General features: G+C 31.6%; 1 protein-coding gene across 1 annotated transcript in view; it reads right to left on the reverse strand.

Moving 5' to 3' along the window:
- Positions 1-1,532: 1,532 nt before the first annotated feature.
- LOC143067942 (uncharacterized) overlaps positions 1,533-22,908 on the reverse strand; it is a 34,346-nt gene continuing 12,970 nt past the window's right edge. Inside the window, exons 2-3 of the mRNA XM_076241589.1 lie at positions 4,058-4,283; positions 1,533-2,210 (exon numbers count right to left, since the gene is read on the reverse strand). Coding sequence (XP_076097704.1) covers positions 2,079-2,210; positions 4,058-4,283 — 358 coding nt within the window. The 3' untranslated portion in view covers positions 1,533-2,078. The remainder of the gene's footprint in view (positions 2,211-4,057; positions 4,284-22,908) is intronic.

Below are 22,908 nucleotides of genomic sequence, written 5' to 3' on the forward strand. Positions count from 1 at the left end.
AATCATCTTGAAACTTAGTATACATGTTCCCTATGATATGATCTTATGTATTTAAATGCCAAAATTAGAGTTTTTACCTCAATTTCACAGTCACTTAACATAGAAAATGAAAGTGCGAGTGGGGCATCCGTGTACTATGGACACATTCTTGTTGAAAAATGATTGAAATTTAAATTAATGGAATGTTTTTGCGTCGTGTATAATGTTACTGTTCTAGGGTAAAGGAACTTTTTGTTTGAAAAAATAATGAAATTGCTAGGATTTTATTGAAACAATTTAAACAACAACCGAATGCCTGCATATTCATTTACGGTTCCAGAGCTATAGTCGCCGTCAGCTGAAACTCGTAGCGGTTATCGGTAAAAATAATCTAAACTATCAATCGCGTTCACTCGAGATATAGTTTTTCACATTCCATTCATAAATCGCAAAAAGAAAAACCACTACTGACCTACCTTTTAAGTGATCGCACTGTTAATAATCCTGACCTTCACTTTTTCATAGACGATTTTGAATGGTGGAATCAGCCATTGTTTTTACCGGAAGTGTTTCCGTGGAGTTCAATTTCATAAAATTTGCATAAAGCGCGGGAAACCTTATCACATCAATAATGAAAGGAACATTTCAGGAAACTGCATACAGTGACGAATGTCATATGTAAACAAATGATCCTCATAGAAACGAAGATGGCGGAATTACAATGGAAAATATTCTGGAAAATGTGAAGGTCAGGATTATTACAGTGTGATTACTTAAAAGGTAGGTCAGTAGTGGTTTTTCTTTTTGCGATTTATGAATGGAATGCGAAAAACTATATCTCGAGTGAACGCGATTGATAGTTTAGATTATTTTTACCGATAACCGCTACGAATTTCAGCTGACGGCGACTATAGGTACATAATTGGAAAATATTCAAAACGTTGTGGTTTCTAAAAAAAAGATGGAATATTCCTGAGATGAAATTGTTAGCAATATAGATTTTTTTTACTGCCCTCTATACACACATTTTGTTTATTTTGGTCGTTTGTATTTCATTCCAGAGTTGTGCATTTTGATTGTTGGAAAAAATTATATTTTGTGGTATATGAATGATGCAATTGTTTTTAATTTTTATTTTTATTTTACCATTAAAAAGTAATAGTACTTGATTGGTGGTTTTTCGGATAATAAATGGAAAATCTTTTTTAATTAATTTAATTAAAATTTAATTGGAATGTTTTGAAGCACAAGAGAATCATGAACTCTGAATTGTTGCGAGTGGGGTTATCTATGATCACTCATCACTTCTCTAGGAAAATATGTCGGATTATGCATGTATAGCAGGAATCACTCACTTTGTCAATTACAAGCTCATATAAAAGCTCATATCATTTCCACGTGTACTTTATAAAAAATAATGCCCTCATCAAAATTTCCTTGATATAAGAAACACTTTTGTAAGTAAATGTAAGTTGAAATTTGACGATGTGGAGAAGAATACGAAAGACAATAGAGGCTAACCATGGCAAATTCAAACCAATATACAGCTGAGCTCATGCAAAAGGTTTTTTAATAGTAAAATGTGTACGAACAAAATACTTAAACACAAACTCGTATTATAGAGGTACATTTTGATATTGAGAATGAATGATTTTGTAGTGAGATAATCACTGTATTAAATATCAATCATGATCAGTCATATTTCTTCAGCAGATTTCATAGATAATTAACGTCAACTTTAATTATCTTTGTATTATAAACATTCAAGTTGTTGATAACATTTTATAATCATAAAGCCATGTATCTTTTATTGATAGAGTGTTTGCTACGTTAACCAGATTAATATATTTAATGCATTTTAAATTCGTCTGCCATTTCAGGAAATGTTAAAGTTATCTAATTGTGTGCTGTTGGTACAAGACACATTGACGTCAAAATTAAAATTGATTGTTTATTGACGTTATTAAGTCAAGTGGGAATGATTGTCAATTTCCGTACCTAGTATTAAATTTTTTAACAATATAACTGATTATGACCTGTACACTAACTCATTGTAATATTTCGGAACGTCTTTGTAAATAAAATATAAGATACAACTTCTAAAATGTCATTGCTGTTTTCATAAGCTGCGATATCAATTTAAACAAATCTGACCACGCCTCTTCAACTTCTCTATTCCATTGTTCTTTCAAAGCTGGTTGTATTGCCCATATAAACTGCGGGCCTATCAACTGAAAAAGAATAATTTTCAATAGTAAAGATTATAATATTTTTGTGAACTATCAAAATATGCTAATTATCAAAAAAAATCTAAATTCTTATGCATCTAAAGGATGTGTGATGCCCCAAGTTGTATTACATGATGTCGGCTGTCAATTCCACTGGTGACGGTCGCAATTAATGCCAACAACTGTGTGCAATCATTGTTTATCTTTTCATAGTATTTCAAATATTTAAATGTTAAATGCTTAACTACTATCAAAATGGGATAACAGTACTGTATTAATTCTAAAGGTTGCAATCGTCAATTGAGATTTGATCAATACTTGTTTCGGTATTTGGAACTTAAAAACCTGAACTGGAGTTTTCAGAACTTGTAAAAAACGTCTTCATGCCTTAAGACAAAAACATGTCCTTATAATCGAATTAACACGGACGATTTTGCTATTGATATAAGTAGATTTAACCTAGACTAGTTAACCCAAGGCTGTAAGAACGTATACATTTGGTTACTTTGGATTCTTATGTCCGATAGTAGCAACCACTCTAGGGATATTTCAACTGAATAATAAACTGATCATTGATACCAGAATTGAAAATTTGAATTTGTGCCTGACGCACTTTTCGTCTGCAAATGACTCATCGGTGACGCTCGAAAAAAAAGTTGATTGGCCAAATGATGTTCGAAGTTGAGGAGTATTGAGGACCAAAATTCCTAAAAGTTTTACCAAATACAGCTAAGGTAATGTATTCCTTAGGTAGAACTGGTTGTCTACATACGTCATGTCCAGTCCGAACGAAAATGCATAGCAAAGTATAAATACATGTTTTGTGAGTTAAATGTAGAGTATGTTTACTTTTATTACACATTCAATAAATCCATTGGTTGTTTGAAGTATATTGGGTGATGTTTTAGTCTTAGTTGTTAATGTCTGTGTCATTTTTGTCTTTTGCGGATAGTTGTCTCATTGGCAATCATACCACATCTTCTTTTTTATATTAGATACTTGATTTTTTTATAGGAATTGTTGTCATTAGATTTGAACTAACTTTCAGTAACTGCGAGTACTCTCAGATATGTACATAGTATCTTTTGTGAATTTGCTAGTTTTTATTTGGGCTATCTATCGATCTGATGATTTTTAATGTTCAATTTAAGGTTATGTCATTTTGTGCCAGCATAAAGTAAAAACACAAAAAAAACTGAACCCCGAGTATAATTCAAAACGGAAAGTCACGAAAAATCAAATGACAAAACACATCAAACAAGTGGACAATAACTGCCATATTCCTGACTTGTTAAAGGTATTTTCTTATGTAGAAAATTGTGAATTAAACTCAATTTCAAAGCGCTCAACCTCTCACTTGTATTACAGTCGCATAAAATTCCCTTATATTAGCAAATAACGTATGATCAAAACCAATAGACATAATGGGTAAAAAAGTCAAAATAAGGGGTACAGCAGACAAAATTATGTCAATCTTCATCTCAATAAAACAAACTTATATTTAACTAAGAAGAACAAAAACGTAAATATAAAATTTAACAACCTCATTCATTGCGTTCTTACTTTCGTATTTTTTTTTGTATGATCAATCATTGAAAGACTTTAAGTACTTGGACCGAGTAATTATATTATCATTAAATCTGACATAGAATCGGGCGTCAGTACCATGTCCGGAATGTGATATTTATGCTCCATTCGTTCTGACGGTTGATACAGTCGAGTTTTTGTATTTAAAGCTGTAAAAATACAGCATGGAAAAAGGTGTAATATGGTTCTTTTATTTCAAATGCACTCCTATATGTCGAGTATTCCAAGAATACTAAAATAAGTCCTCATTTTAAGATACTTACATCAATGTAGTCTACTTTGGCATTGTACATCACGTGTCTAGAGCCTAAATCATGGAGCATTTCTTGAATTTTTTTCGTGTCATCGATTCTAGCAAGGCATTTATCGACAGTCCCCATCACCCGTAAAGCATGTGTTTTCAATTGATTGCTGTATTGCAAGTCTTCTTTTGTCATCCCTTTGAAAGGCATAAAAACTTCCTGTACATCAGGGTGAGTTTCAAATAATCTGGAGAAGAAAAAACGGGTCGCATATAATATAACTATTCCTTATCCAAAACTAAGGGTATTTTGCACCAACTGTAAAATTGACACTGCAACAGCTATTATACAATGCATAAGTAATGAAATATTTATGAGATGTTCCTACTTTGTGGGGTATTTTCTATTTTATTTTTTTTTTTTTTTAATTTCCTAGTATATTTCGATTGCAATTATCTGTTTTATAATTTACTTCAATCACGATTGCTCGGACGTTCAGAAAACTGAGAAAGAATTATAAAGTTTGTAAAGCATTTGTAATTGAAGTGAAGCAATAAAATCATATTCGTATTGCATTTATCTGTGTAACGTATTGCATAGGTTCCCACCTGTCCAAACATTTTCCTTTTGTTGACTCGCTGTTAATATTTTATGATATGAATTAAATTTTCCTATTGTGAACTATTCCAATTAAACATTATCCCAGAAGAATCTACATATGGAGAATGAGTTTCTACAATATTCCACAACCTCAATCTCAATCGATTTATGAATTTCGAACAGAGGTATACTACTGTTGCCTTTATTTGTGTGATTTTTCAACTTTCAGATTGACCACAACACATACCATTCCATATACCATCTATTGTAATGTGTGCCTTCTAATACCATGCAGTTTATAAATACTGTAGTTAAAATGCAGTATTTAATGTACAAGGTGATGTTTTTGCTTCCCAGTGTTATGAAGTTCATTGATAGAAGTTTCTACCGAAGCGTTATACTGTGAACTAAAAAAATAACACTTAGTTTGATTATATACTATCCAATATATTTTAACTTCTGTTCAAGTTTCTGTAGTTATATTGAATACTCTTCGATGTACTCTTTCTTCTGTTTTTTGTAGTTAGATTGTTAACATTGCATAAATAGGGTTTACTTTTCGAACAGTGCATGATCGTAACACAGGCACTTGTCTCAGAAAAAAATTTCCTATATACCTTAATATAACACAAGGTACTTAACTAAATTTTTTGAAAAATGACACCCAGTCCCGAATTCCCGTTATTTTTCGATTTCTCGGTTGTCAAACCTACTTAAACTTAATATGCCGTAAATCTAAATTGATTTATCTACACAATGGTATATGACACGACTATCATTGTTGTCGGGATCATTAGTAGCAGGCCTCAGAAGTCGGTCAACGGGATTTTTTTTGCATTCGTCTCAAGCTTTGGCAACACCCAGTCCGCATGTAATTTTATACTGGTTTCTCATTGGTCAATCGTCTGGCTAAAAATAAATGTGGGAAATTTTGGTCAATTTATAACTCTACAGTAGTGTCGTTGTGTACACGTGTGTTTCATAACAAAATGAATGTCAACAGCTTATAGCATTGAATGAGGTAAAAAATGGTCATAACCTTTTGCTTCTGGGGCAAAGTGGAACGGGGAAGAGCCATTTGGTCTGTACTATAGAACAAGAACTAAAAAAAGGGGGGAAAACGGTCGCAGTCACAGGAACAACGGGAGTGGCTTCCTTGAATATAGGTGGGAGTACTGTCCATTCCTGCTCCGATATAGCAGATGGTCATTTTTCTAATGACAAACTATTACAAAAATTGACTATTGATGAACATTTTCAAAAATACAAGGGGTTCTGCAAGTTTAGGATTTTAAAAATGTCAATTTTACCATTCAAATAAGGATTGACATATGTTTTTGTTTTGTTTTCCCTACTCAAAATGATATCAAAATGTTATTAGAAATATACATACCATGAACAAATAGCATTATTAGCTAAATGCATCTTTTCATTCAGTTCCATACTTCAAAATTCTCGCTTTTTAAACCTTTTGGAGTTATCTCAATATCTTATGTAAAGTCCAGAGAGAGTCTGAATGATGTCAATAAAATGGGAAAATCCGAGTTCTAAAATTAGAAACTCCTGACACATTCGACAGACCTAAAAAAACACTTATTTGGGTTTGTTTTACATAATCTGTAAAGAATTTACAATAATGATAATAATTTATAGTCAGAGGGAAGCTGAAAGTTTTTATTTTAATAATTTTTATAATAATTCAATCACTGCGGGCTGGGTGTTGCCAAAGCTTGAGACGAATGCAAAAAAAATCCCGTTGACCGACTTCTGAGGCCTAGCTGCTACTAATGATCCCGATAACAATGATAGTCGTGTCATATACCATTGTGTAGATAAATCAATTTAGATTTACGGCATATTAAGTTGAAGTAGGTTTGACAACCGAGAAATCGAAAAATAACGGGAATTCGGAACTGGGTGTCATTTTTCAAAAAATTTAGTTAAGTACCTTGTGTTATATTAAGGTATATAGGAAATTTTTTTTCTGAGACAAGTGCCTGTGGATCGTAAGCCTGTTGGTGAACCCATTCAAAAAATAAACATTAAAAAAAACATGATTTTTTTTTGGTTTAGAATTGTTAAGTGTTACTAAAACTTCTTTAAAAACAAAAATGCTGAAATAAAAAAAACAACATACAAAAATGCATTCAATTTACCTGTAAATATTTAAAAAAAAAACCTGTGTATTTGAATCTTATAAAGTGAACCTCTTCAGTTGAAAATCGGCAAAAAATTGCTAACATCCTGTTTCTCGTTATAAATCATTTGTCATAACTGACTTTCCTGTTTACGCTTTCCGGTGTAGCGTTAATACAAGGATAGTTTATCGCGTTCGAAGTGCGTTTCTTAATTATGACTTGAGGAACACTTTTAAGCACTGAATTAAAAAGCTTTAAAAATCATTGGAAAATCAACAGATGTGATTAGTTGATGCTATAAATGTATAGAAAGTATCTGTACAATTTGTTGGAATAAAATCTGAGAGTTACCAAACAGTTTCTAATTATTTCCTGCCAAATTCAAGTCGAAATCATAAACTTTTAACATTTATTTTTTTTTTTTTTTTGTCTTTTTATTCTAAACTCTTCATTTTGACCAAAAAGGTTCACAAAATTGTAACTTAGGTGTTGAAAAAGCAATTCATTATCGATAACTTTTAGATGCATAAGGGTGAAGAACAACGTTAAGTTAAGTATGTAAACATATATATTCAAGAGATAACTGGTATATCTGATATATGATAAACTGGTCGATTGCAGGACAAGACTTATAAACTAAGCTGAATAAATCTGTCATCAGTGTATATCCTATCTAATGAACTTCAATCACATTTTGCCATATTCCTTTTATCCTATTTTTCTCCAATTTGAGACGTAATATGAATCCGTAATTGCCATGTCCTATTTCTATAGATCCTTATTTCCACAATACATAAATCCTGGCTTTATTGCAACATTACCAGTGAAATAACCGTATCGTAAAACAGATAGGGACAAAAGGATACAGATAATCATTTCATCTCTATGATAGCTATCGGAATACAAATTAATTGAAAGAATAGTACATATAGAGGATAACAGGAATTATAAAAAATTGGAGCAGAGCAACCACCTGATTCCTCTGGAAATAAAAGACACACGAACATCAACGAACAAACATGGTCCGGATAATCTGACTTGGCACAAGCGCAAACTGTGTTGGAATCATTAAGACGATCGAAGTTTAACGATGTTAAAATCCTAAATTGACAAGGTAAAGACAAATGGGGTAACAAAAAGTAAAATCACTAAAATACTGAATTCCGAGGAAAATTCAAAACGGAAAGTCCCTAATCAAATGGTAAAATGACAAAACACATAAAACGAATCGACAAACCCAACTTCCAAACTGAGCGTAACTGTCATCGGTAATGGTTTAACCATTCCATTGCATATTCATAAAGCAAATTAAGGTTTTGCTACTGAAAAAGTTATTGTAACGACCATAACATATATATATATAGGTTGTGTTTTAACTGATAGTCTATATCTGTGGAAATGAAACAGAATACAGTGTGGTTTATAGTAATATTATCAAAAAGTAAAATCACAAAAATACTGAACTCCGTGGAAAACCCCAAACGGAAAGTCCCTAATCAAATGGCAAAGACAAAAGCTCAAACACATCAAACGAATGGATAATAACTGTCATATTCCTGTTTTATTTGACAGTCGCATACATTCCATTATATTGACAACAAAACAAACAGGCGTAATAGGTAAAAATGTCAAAACTAGAGATACAGCAGTCATCATTGTCTCGTAATCTCAATCATTATGAAAATGAAAAATTAATTGAAGCATTTAAAAATGCCTTATCCCTCATTGTGAATTTTGAAGTCTATATTTACACCCTTTAGCATCGTTGACCCACTTAGCAGAGTTATAATTTTCTATTGGTTGTATTATTTATTTATTTTTTTCTTCATTCTTGTATGGAATATCTGCCATTGAATGTTAATCGTTCTGATCAAACAAATTTACAAATGTTGATGCATAGGAATGTTTTAAACTGGAATTATTGTGGATTAAATTATTTGATTTGATAACTTTCGAAAACCTTGCTTTAAAAGTTGAACTTGATCACATCTTTGTATATTTCCATCGAGAACAGTAACATTAACAGTACTTGGTGCTGCGTTATTGAATTGAAAACACTGCTGAATTACATTGCGACAATCGAGTAAAAGGTCTGCACCACCATAAATTATTGAGGAAATTATTTACAAATTGAAGTATTATGAACTTTACATGAAATTTACTAACGAATTTTACATATTTAAGTGCAGTAACATTACTTGTACAAGAAATAATTGACAGTTTTGGTGATTAAACTTAAATGCCAATTAAGTAATTATTATGTAACTAGTTTTTTTTTTCCATCAAAATGATTGACGCCACTCTTATAGTTACAATTACAAAACATATATGTTAAAAAGTGAGAAGATTCAACGAACTCAAAACAAGTATTGTTTTGTAAGATTATCTCATTATCGCGATGATAAAAAAAAATGTTAACCAACAACATGAGTTAAAAATCTGTTTGCAATAACTATTTTAAAATAACCCAAAACTTCCACAATCAGCAACTCACAAAATAAGATAATAATGACCCTCATAGTATAATTAGATTAAACACAGCCAAATACAATTAGTCAACTGTAAGCAGGTTAATTTATAATAGTAAATGCATTAACCATTCTCAATTACCGAAATATTCTAGATGATTGATAGTACATTAAAGAAATGATATCGTGTTCTCGCTGTTACGTAATCTTCAAGAAATGGTGCTATCCGGTACTTTAATACTCTAAATGCTGAATGAAGTAGTAAGATGACACAATGTATTATAGTTTTGCTCTTTTTTTCTTGGTATGCCCTTGAAGAGTTATGATTAGTTTTAACAATTAAAAACATGCTTATTTCGTCAAAACTTCTCTAGATAAAAACAAATTGAGCAGCATACGCTGCTTCAATTAATAAGATTGATGATTGTAAGAACACAATAGGGGACGCAACTTTCCTTTCCGAATATACAAATATACAAAAGTTATGAACAACGGGGAGGATAAAAATTAATCCTTGGTTGCATATTTTGCATATGTGATTATTTCTCTCTCAATTTTGAAGGGGTACTTCGTCCTTCAGATAATAAAATGAATGACGAAAAACTGATTAAAAGGGTCAAAGACGATACTTAAATAATATGTCAACTGTAAGCCTGTAATGATTTTACCAAAGAAAGAGACAGTTGTGGCTTTAACAAAGTAAGAGATATCGAAATCTTACACAAAAATGAAAAAAAAGCGGTGCCTTAAATAGTGAAAATATAAGCTCTGGTTTTATTGAAAACAGACACAGTTGTGGGTTTAACCAAGAAAGAGACAGAGCTTGTTTACTTAAAGAAATAAACTCATCATAGATACCAGGATTAAATTTTGTACTTACGACAGACGCGCGTTTCGTCAACAAAAGACTAGGATATAGTTATGACTGGTTAAACAAAGTAGGAGACAACTTAGCCTTTAACAAAGAAAAAGGCAGTTGTGTGCTTGGGTTTTTTTTTTAAGAAATAACAAAGAAAGAAAAAAACAGATGTGGGTTTAAGAAATAAGAGACAACTTTAGCTTTACACGAAAAGTCTTACAAAAGAAACAAAATATGTCATGGATTTAACTAAAAAAGAGACAGCTGTGGATTTTGCCATTGGATTAGGGACTTTTCGTTTTGAATGTTCCTCAGAGTTCGGAATTTTGGTGATTTCACTTTTTTTTTACAATACAAAGTACAGCTGTAGCTTTAGCCATAAAAAAGACAGCTGTGATTTTAACAATGAAAAATACAGCTGTTGTTTTAACCAAAAAAGAAACAGCTGTGGCTTAAACAATGAAAACAAAGTTGTGATTTTATCGATTGAAAATACAGCTATGGTTTCAACCCAGATAAATACAGATGTGGTTTCAACCCAGAAAAGTACAGCTGTACATGGTTTCAACCCAGAAAAGTACAGCTGTACATGGCTTTAACAATGAAAAATACAGCTGTGCATGGCTTTAACAATGAAAAATACAGCTATGGTTATAAGCCATAATGAGACATCAGTGGCCATAACACTGTCTCAACTGTGGTTATAACAATAAAAAAAAATACAGCCGTGGTTTCAACTCAGAAAACTGTGGATTTAACAATAAAACAATTCAGCTGTGGTTTCAACCCAGAAAATACAGCTGTGCATGGAAAATATAGCTGTGCTTATAGCACATAAAGATACATTAGTGGCTTTAACAATGAAAGAGACAGATGTGGCTGAGACAATGAAAGAGACAGGTGTAGCTCCTACAATGAAAAAAGATAGTTGTAGCTTGAAAAATGTAAGAGACAGTCGTGGTTCCATAAAAAAAAAAGACATATGTGGATTGAATAACGATAGATACATCTGTAGCTTTAACAAAGGTAGAGTCAACAGTGGCTTTAACACTGAAAGAGACAAAAGTAGCTTTAACAAATCTAGAAGTAAATAATGTATCTATAAGTAAAAAGATAATTTGGTTATACGTCAATGAAACAGTAGCCCATTGCATTGGAAAAACATAACGACACCAAAAAAGTCAACTCAACATTGAACAGGTGCATGTACAACATATTTATCCAACTGATCCTTTTTTTCTTGTTCATTTTGTAAAACGAATCTTTAATTAGACTCCGAAGTCAGAGAAGCTCTTTCGACAGGTAATAATTGTTTGTTACATGACGTTCAATATTAAATCAACCTCAATTATATTGAAAAGCTCTATGATCTTAATAGTTTTATACACCTGGGTCCTTTATCACGAACGTCTATTCGGACACATGTTGTTTTTAGCCTGATTTTCTTGAAAATAGACCAATTTACTTTTTGGGAACTGATATTTATAAAAATAATTTTTAAGGTTTTTGGAATCTTCCTGATCATTAATTTCGTGCCATATAATCCTTGATTATAAAACACATAGTAATTGTTAAAAATTAATAAAATCATGCCAATATTTTAGATGTATTCGTTTAATTGTAAATATAGAGACCAGCTTGATAAATGTCCGTACTATTTAAGTGCTCGGTCTTGATTGCACTAAAGTATAATTACTTCTAGAACGATGACCTACAATGTGGAACTCTTGATTAATATGACAAAAATCTAACTCACAAAAATACTGAACTCCGGGAAAAATTTTAAAACGAAAGTCCCATGTCAAATGGCAAACTCAGAAGTCTCACAAATTTCTGTCTATTCTAAATGTGCATTTTGTTTTTACTCCATACGTACTCATGAAATGAAACATTAATAAGTCAGCATTACAACAGCACATGATATCCAACACTTACTTTATGAAGGTCATCGTAGCATTTTAAACAAGGATGAGCTGCTCACTGGTGAGTCTTTTGTAGACGAAAAACACGCTTTTCATACAAATCTGAATCCTGGTATCTATGATGATTTCATTTAATCTATAACCATGTACAAATACTATGTTCCCACTTGCCTTGAGTCTAGGCAATATGTTCTTCGTTTTCCAAACGCCTATTATGCGATAAAGAGATTTTTTGGTTTTCTAGGATTTCAAACGAATTGCTGATTGAAGAAGAATTAGATTTACGTTTTTGAAACTGAAAAGCTATCCTGGACCTTTTAAAAGAGGGATGAAATATACCAGAGGGACAGTCAAACTCATAAATCGAAAATAAACTGACAACGCCATGGCTAAAAATGAAAAGGACAAACAGACAAACAATAGTACACATGACACAACATAGAAAACATTTAAGTTATACAATCACCTTAAAATAAGGCATAAATTCATAACATTAGAAGAGACAAATTGTTCTTTTTTTCCTTTAGTCTGTAAGCATCAAGAGAGTTTTTAATATACACTGTAGATAAGATAAAAGGATGAATTTGATTAAAGATGACGAAACAAAAAAGTAACCATCAAGCCATCCAGTAATAGGGACCCCAATATATGTGTATGTATGACACTTAACGAAGAGAAAGTTCTCAAAATGTTGATGCATAGAGCATTGAACATTGTATTGGTTACAAACATCCATACTGTTTAATGTACCTCCTTTTCATGATAACATTATTCATGCTAAAAGCTTTTATGCAACTCCCAAGATGAAAAACACAGTAAAAAATAAATAATCATCTTGACATCTTCGCGAAAATGCAGAATTTGTTCATCCATATCAGGATGTGTAGCGATTCTGCTTAATATTTGAAAGGATCTTTAGCTAGAGAATTGCTATCGTGTGTGTTGCAATTTCACGTATGAAAAATAATTTTACAAGCACTTTACAATACTATTCCTGGCTTCTAGGCACCTAGTTTAATCTTATTAATATGTCTGCGACAAGCAGTCGATTATAAATGTTCAAATCAGATGAATTCAATCTGCTAACCAGTGTTAAGTATAATTGTCCTGTAGTCCTAGAATTTTAAAATCCTTTATTTAAGATTTATTAAACAATGGTTGATATATTAGTCTGGCAAGACAATATAAATGTATATTTGGAATTAATGTCCGTTCCATTCAAATTTAGTATGATTGCTATCCAGTTCAGCAACCTTTATTCCATATATAACAAATTGTTGTGAAGTTGAATATTTAAAAATGTTTATGAATTTGAATTCGCCAAATATCAATTATGTGGCGGTCATAAAACAAACATGATACGAATATCAGGAGATTTGAGATAAAAACTGAAATATAACCTAACACGCTATATAAAAACGACACTTTTGAATCTAATATTGCATACGGCCACGCACTGCTGTATTAATAATTAAGGCGGAATTTATTTCTCTAAATCTGTTATAATAAATTATTGGACAGTATAGCTGACCACACTAAGCATCAACAACACAATTACTAAGGGGAAAAACACAAAACCTAAAGACAACATCGAACAACCCATGGTCCAGATGGTATGACTTGACACAGGCCGTGACAAACAGTGGTAGTGTGAAATGAAATTTACGTGCGTACAACCACTTTTGGCATATTTTGATCATATGTTGTAAAAGTGTTGTTAAAAGAGCCAAATCAAGCATTATTTTGATAATAAAATATGTGATTTAATATAAATGTTGGCAGTTTAACGATGATAATGCCAATGTTCGACAGTTGGCATACATAAATGACGCTTATCTTCACAAACAGAGCATTATGTAAAGCAGTCAAAAGTTTTCGTTGAGCGTGCTCAAACAGATGGAGGGTATAAAAACAAATCAATTCAAATTTTAAAGGTCCGTTTTAAACATGTTGCTCCATTTCCCGAAGTCTCTAAAATCTAATCAAGAAAATATGTATTTCTCATCTTTCTCAATCTTTAAGCATTCATGTATTTAGTGCTTTGTAGACTATTGTTTGCCTGTATGTTTTTATCCATATCTGTTTTTTTTTTTTTTTTTTTTTTTTTTTTTTTTTTTTTTTTGTATTGTCTCTTCAAGGAATCACAGTAAACAACATCTATAATTCTTAATCATATGTGGCGGTTGTTGGAACAAAATAACCATAACGTTAGTTTGAAGTTACAATAGTGCATATCTGATTTTTTTTTTTATCTAACTTCAATCTAGTTCTACGTTTTAAGGAGGGATGGAGGAGGTCATACCTGTATGTTTGAGTTACACAAAATTAACTGTGTTACACAATTCTTTATACATGTATAAATGGATCATATCAACGCATTTTTATTTCTCAGTAGTATATGAGTTGTTGTAAATTACGTTCTCATTTGCAAAAAAATCTGCAGTTTATCAAAAATTTGATGATGGGACTGTTCACAAACTCTGAAGCATGGAACAAGTAATTAAATAAAACATTCGTCTCAAGAGGTTGACGACAACGATTTAACAGCGTTCCAATTTTATTTTCCATTAGCCTTAACTGAAAAGCTTAAATCATTCTACATGTTGGCACTCTCTATCAATGATGGAGGATTTACGCTAGAAATAAGAATTATTGTCCAAATGTCACGTCTGATCGAAGTTTGGGACAAATCGATCAAGCTAAACGAAGGACTTGAATTGCTATATACAAGTATCAATCTGAGTTTACTTCGCTTTAACCTTAATACAATATAGCTTTCTGTCTAATTAAATACTTTCTATTGTAATTTCTTTTTCAAGATTGATATTATCGTAAGTCGTGTAGATTTATCAAAGTTAGGATCGACTTTCAGAATATTGACGAGGCCAAGTATAGTGTATCTGTAGTCGATATTTATATATTAAAACTGTCAGATATTTCTTTTTTCTAACTTGGGGGTTATTTTCTTTATTGAAGCAAGTCAGTGATTGCATTGACAGAAACACAGTCAGATACAACTTACTTATAAAAAGTTTGCTCATTAAACTTTCACAATCGATTGCCACAAATGTAGTAGTTGATATAGAATAATTAAATAAAACCAACGATGGATACTGAATGCCAATAAGAGCAAACAAGTTTATATAAAAATTTAATAAAACTAATTTACATACAAAAACAAGAGTATATGCAAATGTTAAATGTAATAGTTATCTTAAAAGATAGTTAAGTTTTTGGTGGAACATTGTGCACCTGCAATTTTATCGATCACTTCAGATTGTTGGTAAACATAAACATGTAATTGGAACTTTATTAAGAACAATGCATACTTCCATTAGTAAATTGGATAAGGTTTCGGATGGAGATCTTTGCTGCAGAAGCTGCAATAACTAAAGATAAATCCAATAACTGATTACCTCTTTGGAAATAACTGCTGTGCAGTTGGTGTAGCTTGTCATAAGAAATAGGAATGTGCATGGTATAGGGATAAGTAGTTTTGACTCGTTTTAGGGTTGGGTTGTTTTTTTTTTTTTTGTTTTTTTTTGTCTTGTCTGCGACAGAATACGAGACACTGGGGTTCTAATCCGGCGGCGAACACATCTTACACCATTTTAAAAGACTATGTATCAGAAGGCAGAAGATCGGAATACTAAACGCCATGAACTCATCTTGTCATAAAGATGCCTCAATTTCTAACATACATTGTATTCTTTTGTCCTTCACCTCGTTCATATGGTTCAGTGGCTGCTTAAAGAAACTATATAAGAATCATTTGACCTTGATCTCATTTCATAGATAAATGACCAAAGTTAGATTTACGTGGTGAGGTAGTTTCATATTAGCAATATGTCAATAGTTCTTTGTTATGTGATATATGTAGTAAAATCATTATCTTAAAAACTTTCAAAATTAAATACCATCATATTCGGTAAACTAGGCGATATATTTCATCATGTGTGCAAACTTATTAAAACTAGTATCATACTGAATATGTAACAATGTAAGGCAATAGATACAATATCATGTGGAAAAAACGAAGAATAAAGCAAACAGCAGTCTGAATGACAATACGATAAAACCAAATCAAAAACCGGTGTGATCTCATGTTCCTGTCAGACCACGCTCCAGAAACATTTAACAGTTTATTGGATGAATTAAACAGTAATACAGAAAATTTTAAAAAGAGCAGTCTAAATTAGGAACCTTCATTTTAAGTATTCAAAGATTTGTATTCAAAGAAATACAATGAATAAGGTACATGGTAATGAGACAGAACCACATCAGTTGCCCAAGTTACCCCAAAGCATTCAAAATTTCAACATATGATCTTCAACTATAGACAGCTTATATGTACAATGTCAAGCTTAGATTAATTTGCATTGATAATAAAATAGTGAATACATTTAACAGATATGTCATCAAGTGACACATCCCCCAAAATAACAATAAGCACAAACAGTCAAAAATATGTAAAGACAACCACTCTCAGGGTTCCAGACTTGGAACAGGCAGATGAACATGTGGCAGATTTAGTGTTTTAAAACCTTAACCAAATGTGCTTAGCTAAAGATAATTTCAAGTTCATTTACTGCTTAAACGATTCTTTCTATTATCTTAAAACTAATACAGCATATCCCTGGTCAACCACAGACCCCCCCCACCCCTTTTCGCCTTATTAAGGTGTAAAAAGACAATTCTACAAAATTGCATAGCATTTTTAACACTCAACATATATACGAAAAATAATCTATTATAAGAAATGTTATTACTGTGTAGGAATAGCAGAAGCAGTAAAATCTCTATATTCAAGAATATCGTATTGATAAACCAGATAGTTGTCAATGTTCTTCAACGTCTGCCAAGATAAAGTTTTGCCATCCATTAACGCACTCCTTTCTTCAATTAGAAGTATGAACAATGAAGTCGTGTGACCTTCAACACTTTTCCAGATATCTGCATACTTGAGGAAAAAAATCATTTATTATAGAATGTACCTCTACGACGTGATTGAATGATTTTGCTATACCACTAATTGAAATGAACATTTAATCAAACGAGAAAAAGAAATGTGATCTTCCAAGAATAAATCGACGGAACGGCTTCTTTTACTTGCGCTGTTTAATAACTGGTGTTTGATTAAACCGGTGTCTGGTTCTTTTAGTGAAGAATTCGTTTGTTTATAGTAACAACAAAAGTTAAATTGTTTTTCCTGGAACTCTGTACAAGATTATTCTAGCCATTGTACACGGTCGTGTATTATGTATAATTGTTTGAAGTTGTTTGTATTAAATCAGATTGGAAGTACGGAAACCGATATAAAAGTGTATTGCGTAATGATTTCATTTAGTACTTATGTATTGCTTACAGTAACTACAAACATTCAGTCGTCACTACAGAATCATGGTTTTTACTAGGTGTTTTAGGGCCATGTCTTTCAAAGTTCAAGTTTCATTAAAATTCACAGTACAGAGCTTTTAAATAAATGCGTGCTCGTATAAAAAGTCATTGTGTCTGTATATTGTTACAATAAGTTATTTATAGATGGAGTATGTTCATCAAAAACATTGACTAAAAGGTCATCAGCTTGGCGTTTTCTTAAACATTACCCTAGTTGTTTGTTTTTTAATTATATAAACAAAGAAGCCGACATTTCTACTATCAGAGAATACGCTAGATATAGAAATATTCATCTACAAACAATGACAGGTTCATCTGATATCTTTAAGCGTTAGCTATTCAAGAATCATACAAATGTACTGTCAGGAAAATTGAGATATATGTTTTATTTCGGTTATTGTGTCATTGGGTTTTGACGTTTGTTAATTTCATTTTAATGTCTGCTTAAAGTCCAGTGGCAGATATTTAAAACATACTAATGGCAAAATGTTAATATCTTGTGAATAAACGATGCTTTGAACAAATGATTTTTAAGTGCTTGTTTAAACTTCGATACTTTGGTCGGGTAGATATGTCACTCTACCTGGACATCATATTTTGGCTGCGGACGAACCAGTCTTTACTCTCTTTTTTCTACATTTCGAGTTCTCGAGTTTCTGATGAAACAGAAAATACATGTTTTAACTTCTTAGTTCGATCCCACCTCATATATGCATGCTGAGAGGAAGCGGTTACATTATACACGAGGTACAAACATGAGATTATTAGCAATTACCGAATGCTAGCTCCTATAATCAAAGAATTGTAGATAGAATATCTTACTAATCTTGATAACAAATTCAGATGGACGCTTGGCGTAATAACATATGACCTATTGGAAATTACTTTCTTTAACTCACTTCGTATTATTCATAAACATGTTGATTTTCAGTCGGTGATGAAAAGTTCTTTGAATAAGAGAAAATAAATCTAAGTTATAGAATTTAGGTAAGATTATAGGCTTATATGGAATGTAAGTAATCTTCAACGTTTGTAAATAAATCTCTATCTAACATTTTAATGAAGCTATACGTATTATATTTTATTTGAGGTAGACTGCTTGAAGATGATTTTCAGTATCGTTTACACTTCCAAGATTTCAAGATATAAAAATATGAAAATTCCTGAGGCCCTTCCTTGAACATCTGATACTATAGACATACGAAAAGGAAACTCATATTTCTCTATCTAAATTCATTGCTCTTTTGAAACTTTATACTGAAGGACGTTTTCTTGTACATTAAGTAAGCAGCCTGGAGAAATGTGCAATTTACGTATCTAAATTACTGTTATAACTTGGTTCCTTTTAGCAATTTTGACAGCATAACGATAAAAAGATCATATTGATACAAGATGTAATGTTCTATATGCAACAAACAAACGCAAAATGTCTCATTAAAACAGATGAAAAACGAGAAAGAAATTAGATATATTCTTATAACGAAATAGACAACATATTACTGATGGATGGAAGTCATTACTATAAAGAAAATATATCAAATTTGGACATGTTAGCAATAATGATTATCATCATTATGCAAGTCAAATGCTATATAGCTTGATTTATGTTTAAATCTTCAATAAGGTGTTTCGGTTTATATGAATACTATAACTTCTATCTCAGAAAAAAACAAAAGCAAAACATCAAACATGGTGGGTTTCGATCCAGATCAAAACTTGTAATACTAAAAACTATCTTAGTATCATAATGGTTTGGGGAAGAAAATCAGCTGGTCGGTGTAAAAAAAACGGATTTATAATTCCGGTATCTACTATAAAAACTACAAAATAAAAAAGTAACTGACATGCTTAACACAAATTCTTCAGATTGAATCGATTCAATGTGAAAAACTGGTCAATTTACAAACATAAAGCTATCTGACTTAATCTGTTCTTACAGATGACAAAATACTTCTGATCTATTTTGTCAATTGAATATCCTATAAACAATATCTCATCTGCCATTTCTGTCGAATTACTTTAAAATAATTTAGAAAAGTATTGATAAAATTGGTCGAAAGACTAAAAGTCAACCAGTTAATTTAAAAACAAACAGTAAGCTAGATTGAATTTCTTCTTTTTTTGTGAGAAAAACACTCATCAAAAGTACCAGGCTTAAAATTCTGTACGTCAGACGCGCATTTCTTATATGAAAAACTCGCCGATGACGTTCGAATAAAAAAGTTGGACAAATAAAGCAAAAGGTTGAAGAGTGTTAAGGATAAAAATTCCCAAGGATATTGATTTGCCAAATACAAACAAAATAAGACTTTCCAAACATACGAAAACATTTTATAATCATTAAAATGCACATAGAGTACCAAAAGGCAGAATTTTCAGGGAAACATACGATACCAAAATATTGAGACAGTCTAAAATAAGGGAATATGTCAAAGAGACAACAATCCGACCCAGGAGTAGAAAACCAATGAAGACCACCAATGGGGTTTCAAAGCAGCGAGAAAATCACGCACACGGAGGTGTGCTTTAGCTGGCCCCTAAACAAAAATGTGTATTAATGCAGGGTGAGTGATAATGGACATTACATCTTACGTAACTCCGAAATACATAGAAGAAACTAAAATAACAGTTGTTTGATTTCATTCATCGCGTTGCCGCAGAATGACTATACTGCAACGAATGGCAGTTAATTATTTCAAGTTAAGAGATCTGGGATTAGAATTGCAACTGTTTTATAAACTTACTGATCACGTCACCACACTAAACCTGTTGGATGTGTACTGATTGATGCTTTAGTCTGGGGGAACATGATTTATCTATTACATTATACTTGTTATTGGCTCCCAGTTACAGCGAGTATGTATGTGCTTCGTGTCTATCGTTTTTGTGTTAGTTGTGTTTGTGCCTAGTACCAATCTTTTAAGCTGCGCCAAATGCAACTGATTTTTACAATTTCTTTTTATGTTGTGCTTTTAAACTACTATCTCACGTTAGCGGAGGGATGGTCGCTCACAATCATGTTTAACCACCTGTTCCAAGTCGGGAGCCTGTAGTTCAGTAGTTATTATTGGTTCATGTGTGTCATTTTCGTAAACTGTTTTGTTATAAATATTCCTGATAGTTTCCGTTTGAATTATTTCACATTTTTCATGTCTGGCCTTCTAATAGTCGACTATACAGTATAGGTTTTCTCGTTGTTGATAAAGTACGGTAGCGTATAATTACTTACACTCACTTAAATTAAATTCTGTTGAACAGTTGTCTCATTGGCAATTTATATATGTCAAAAACTGCTAGACAAAACAAGATTTAAAAAAAAACTTCAGGAAAACCCAGTTTAAATTGTTAAATTGGCTTAACATTTATATTTATATTTGCCATAGAAAATAAGTATTGCTTTTTTTCTAAAAAAAAAAAAAACAACAACAAACAACAACAACAACAAACAAACGACAAACAAAAAAACACATTTTTTTTACTTTTGATTAATAAATGTTGTAGCTTAATAAGATCTGATTCTCATAATTATAATCCTGTAACGAACAAATTACGGTCTATCTTTTTTCTTAATAAATCTAATATAATTACCAGCTTTAGCCATAAGCAACTGTTAATTTCATTTTATTGGTTTTTTTTGGCAATTGTTAAATTGGTAGATATTAAGTCAGCCTTCGCCAGTGTTTGACGTTCTGTTTGATTACTAACTATAAAATGGCGGAGATGAAATTAATCATGAAAACGTTGTATTGATAAGGTATTCTCTGAAGAAATGCTGTGAACGCGTCATTTGACTGAACATGGTGATTTCATACCGTGAGTGATGTAGGTCTTACAGCCATACTTTAATCTTTTGATTACTTTCTGTGTTAAATGAATGTACTTGATAACAATGCTGTAGTCATTTCTTCTACAACAATTACTTGGAGTTATGTTGATTAATACAAAAATAACAAAATTATAGTAATACTGTAACAAGATTCGTAAAGCACAAACAAAACATTTTCATCTATAGGTATTATTCCTTAAACTGGTTGGAATTGCTTCTAATAAATCAGAACGGCATACTGCGAAATACGACATTGTTTTGTCGTTTTTTTTAATTTTCATGTTACTAAGTGGTTTTTTTAGAACTGGATTGAGTGTTTCTCCATACCTATTCACCAATGGAAATAAAAGAGGGGTGAATGATACAAAAACAGTTGTTTTTTTTTTTTTGTCACAGAGGGCACTGCAATTCAAGAAAAAAGTAAAAATGACAAAAATGCCGAACTCCGAGGAATATCAAAACAGAAAGTCATTAATCACATGGCAAATTCAAAAGCTCAAACACATCAAACGAATGGTTGACAATTGACATATTTCTGACTTGGTTCTGGGTGGTAATGGTAAAATTATGATATAATATTTTTGTTCGATTGTGAAATGTGTAGTCGTTCTGAAACTAACACAGCTATTCAAATATCAAACAAACAAAAACCATTGAGTTTTGATATACTTAATAACACTAGTGAGGTTTTGAACTCTTTTTTTTGAATTAAATGACAACGATTTTCAAATTCGGTGATTTACATATATTGTTGACTTTAAGATGTCTGTTGTTGGCTACCTGTCTCGTCCTTTTTTATTCGTCTATTAGTTTCAAATGCTACATTATTGTTTCTCTATAGTATTTTCAAACATCTCTGTCTTATGTCAAGCTCTCTCAGAAAGATTTACGTATCTCTAATGGTGATTTGTATCACTCAGTCTAAAGTGTTGTAAATTATTAAATACATTAAGAATCCATGCAGTTATATTTGGTAATGCAAAATGACGCAATTCGATAAAGACTGACAATCTATCGTCTAAGAATTTCATTAGAGAACCAAATTGATGCTAAGAAAACAGAAACTAAACCATTGTACACTATCAAACCCTTAAGAGTTGATTAAAGAAATAAATAATATCGCAAACATATTAAAAATATCACAATGTTATGAATTTGTAATAAATTTATCGAAATGATTTATTAGAAACTACTAAAACTCAAATAACAGACATTTGTTGAAGTAGATCTCAGACACTTTTGAGTTAATCCGACAGCCAAAGAGATGGCGATGCAATTGCATTTGAACTAATAGCATTTTAAATGAAGGGCTGAAATAAATTATTCAAAAAGTAAGAAGTCCAATTAGAAATGGATTGCTACAGCCTACATAAATTTCTCAAAATATCTGACAAAATGTGATAAAGAATAGAAATAGATCAATGTCAGTAGCTGTCATTGGTTATTACAACCGCTCCTCCTTTGGTCAAGAGAGCAAGTTACTTACTTATCTATAATCTCAACAAAATTGTATTCATGGACAACACGAAAAACTAAATGTATTGAAATATCCAGTTTGGCCAAGATACGATCTTACATCCTTATCTTCGTTTCTAGTTATTTGTAGTAGTACTTTACCAGGTAAACGAATGGAGTATTTAAATGGCTTATTGTAAATCTGAA

The sequence above is a fragment of the Mytilus galloprovincialis genome, chromosome 3 (genome assembly GCF_965363235.1).
Source record: "Mytilus galloprovincialis chromosome 3, xbMytGall1.hap1.1, whole genome shotgun sequence".
NCBI lineage: Eukaryota > Metazoa > Mollusca > Bivalvia > Mytilida > Mytilidae > Mytilus > Mytilus galloprovincialis.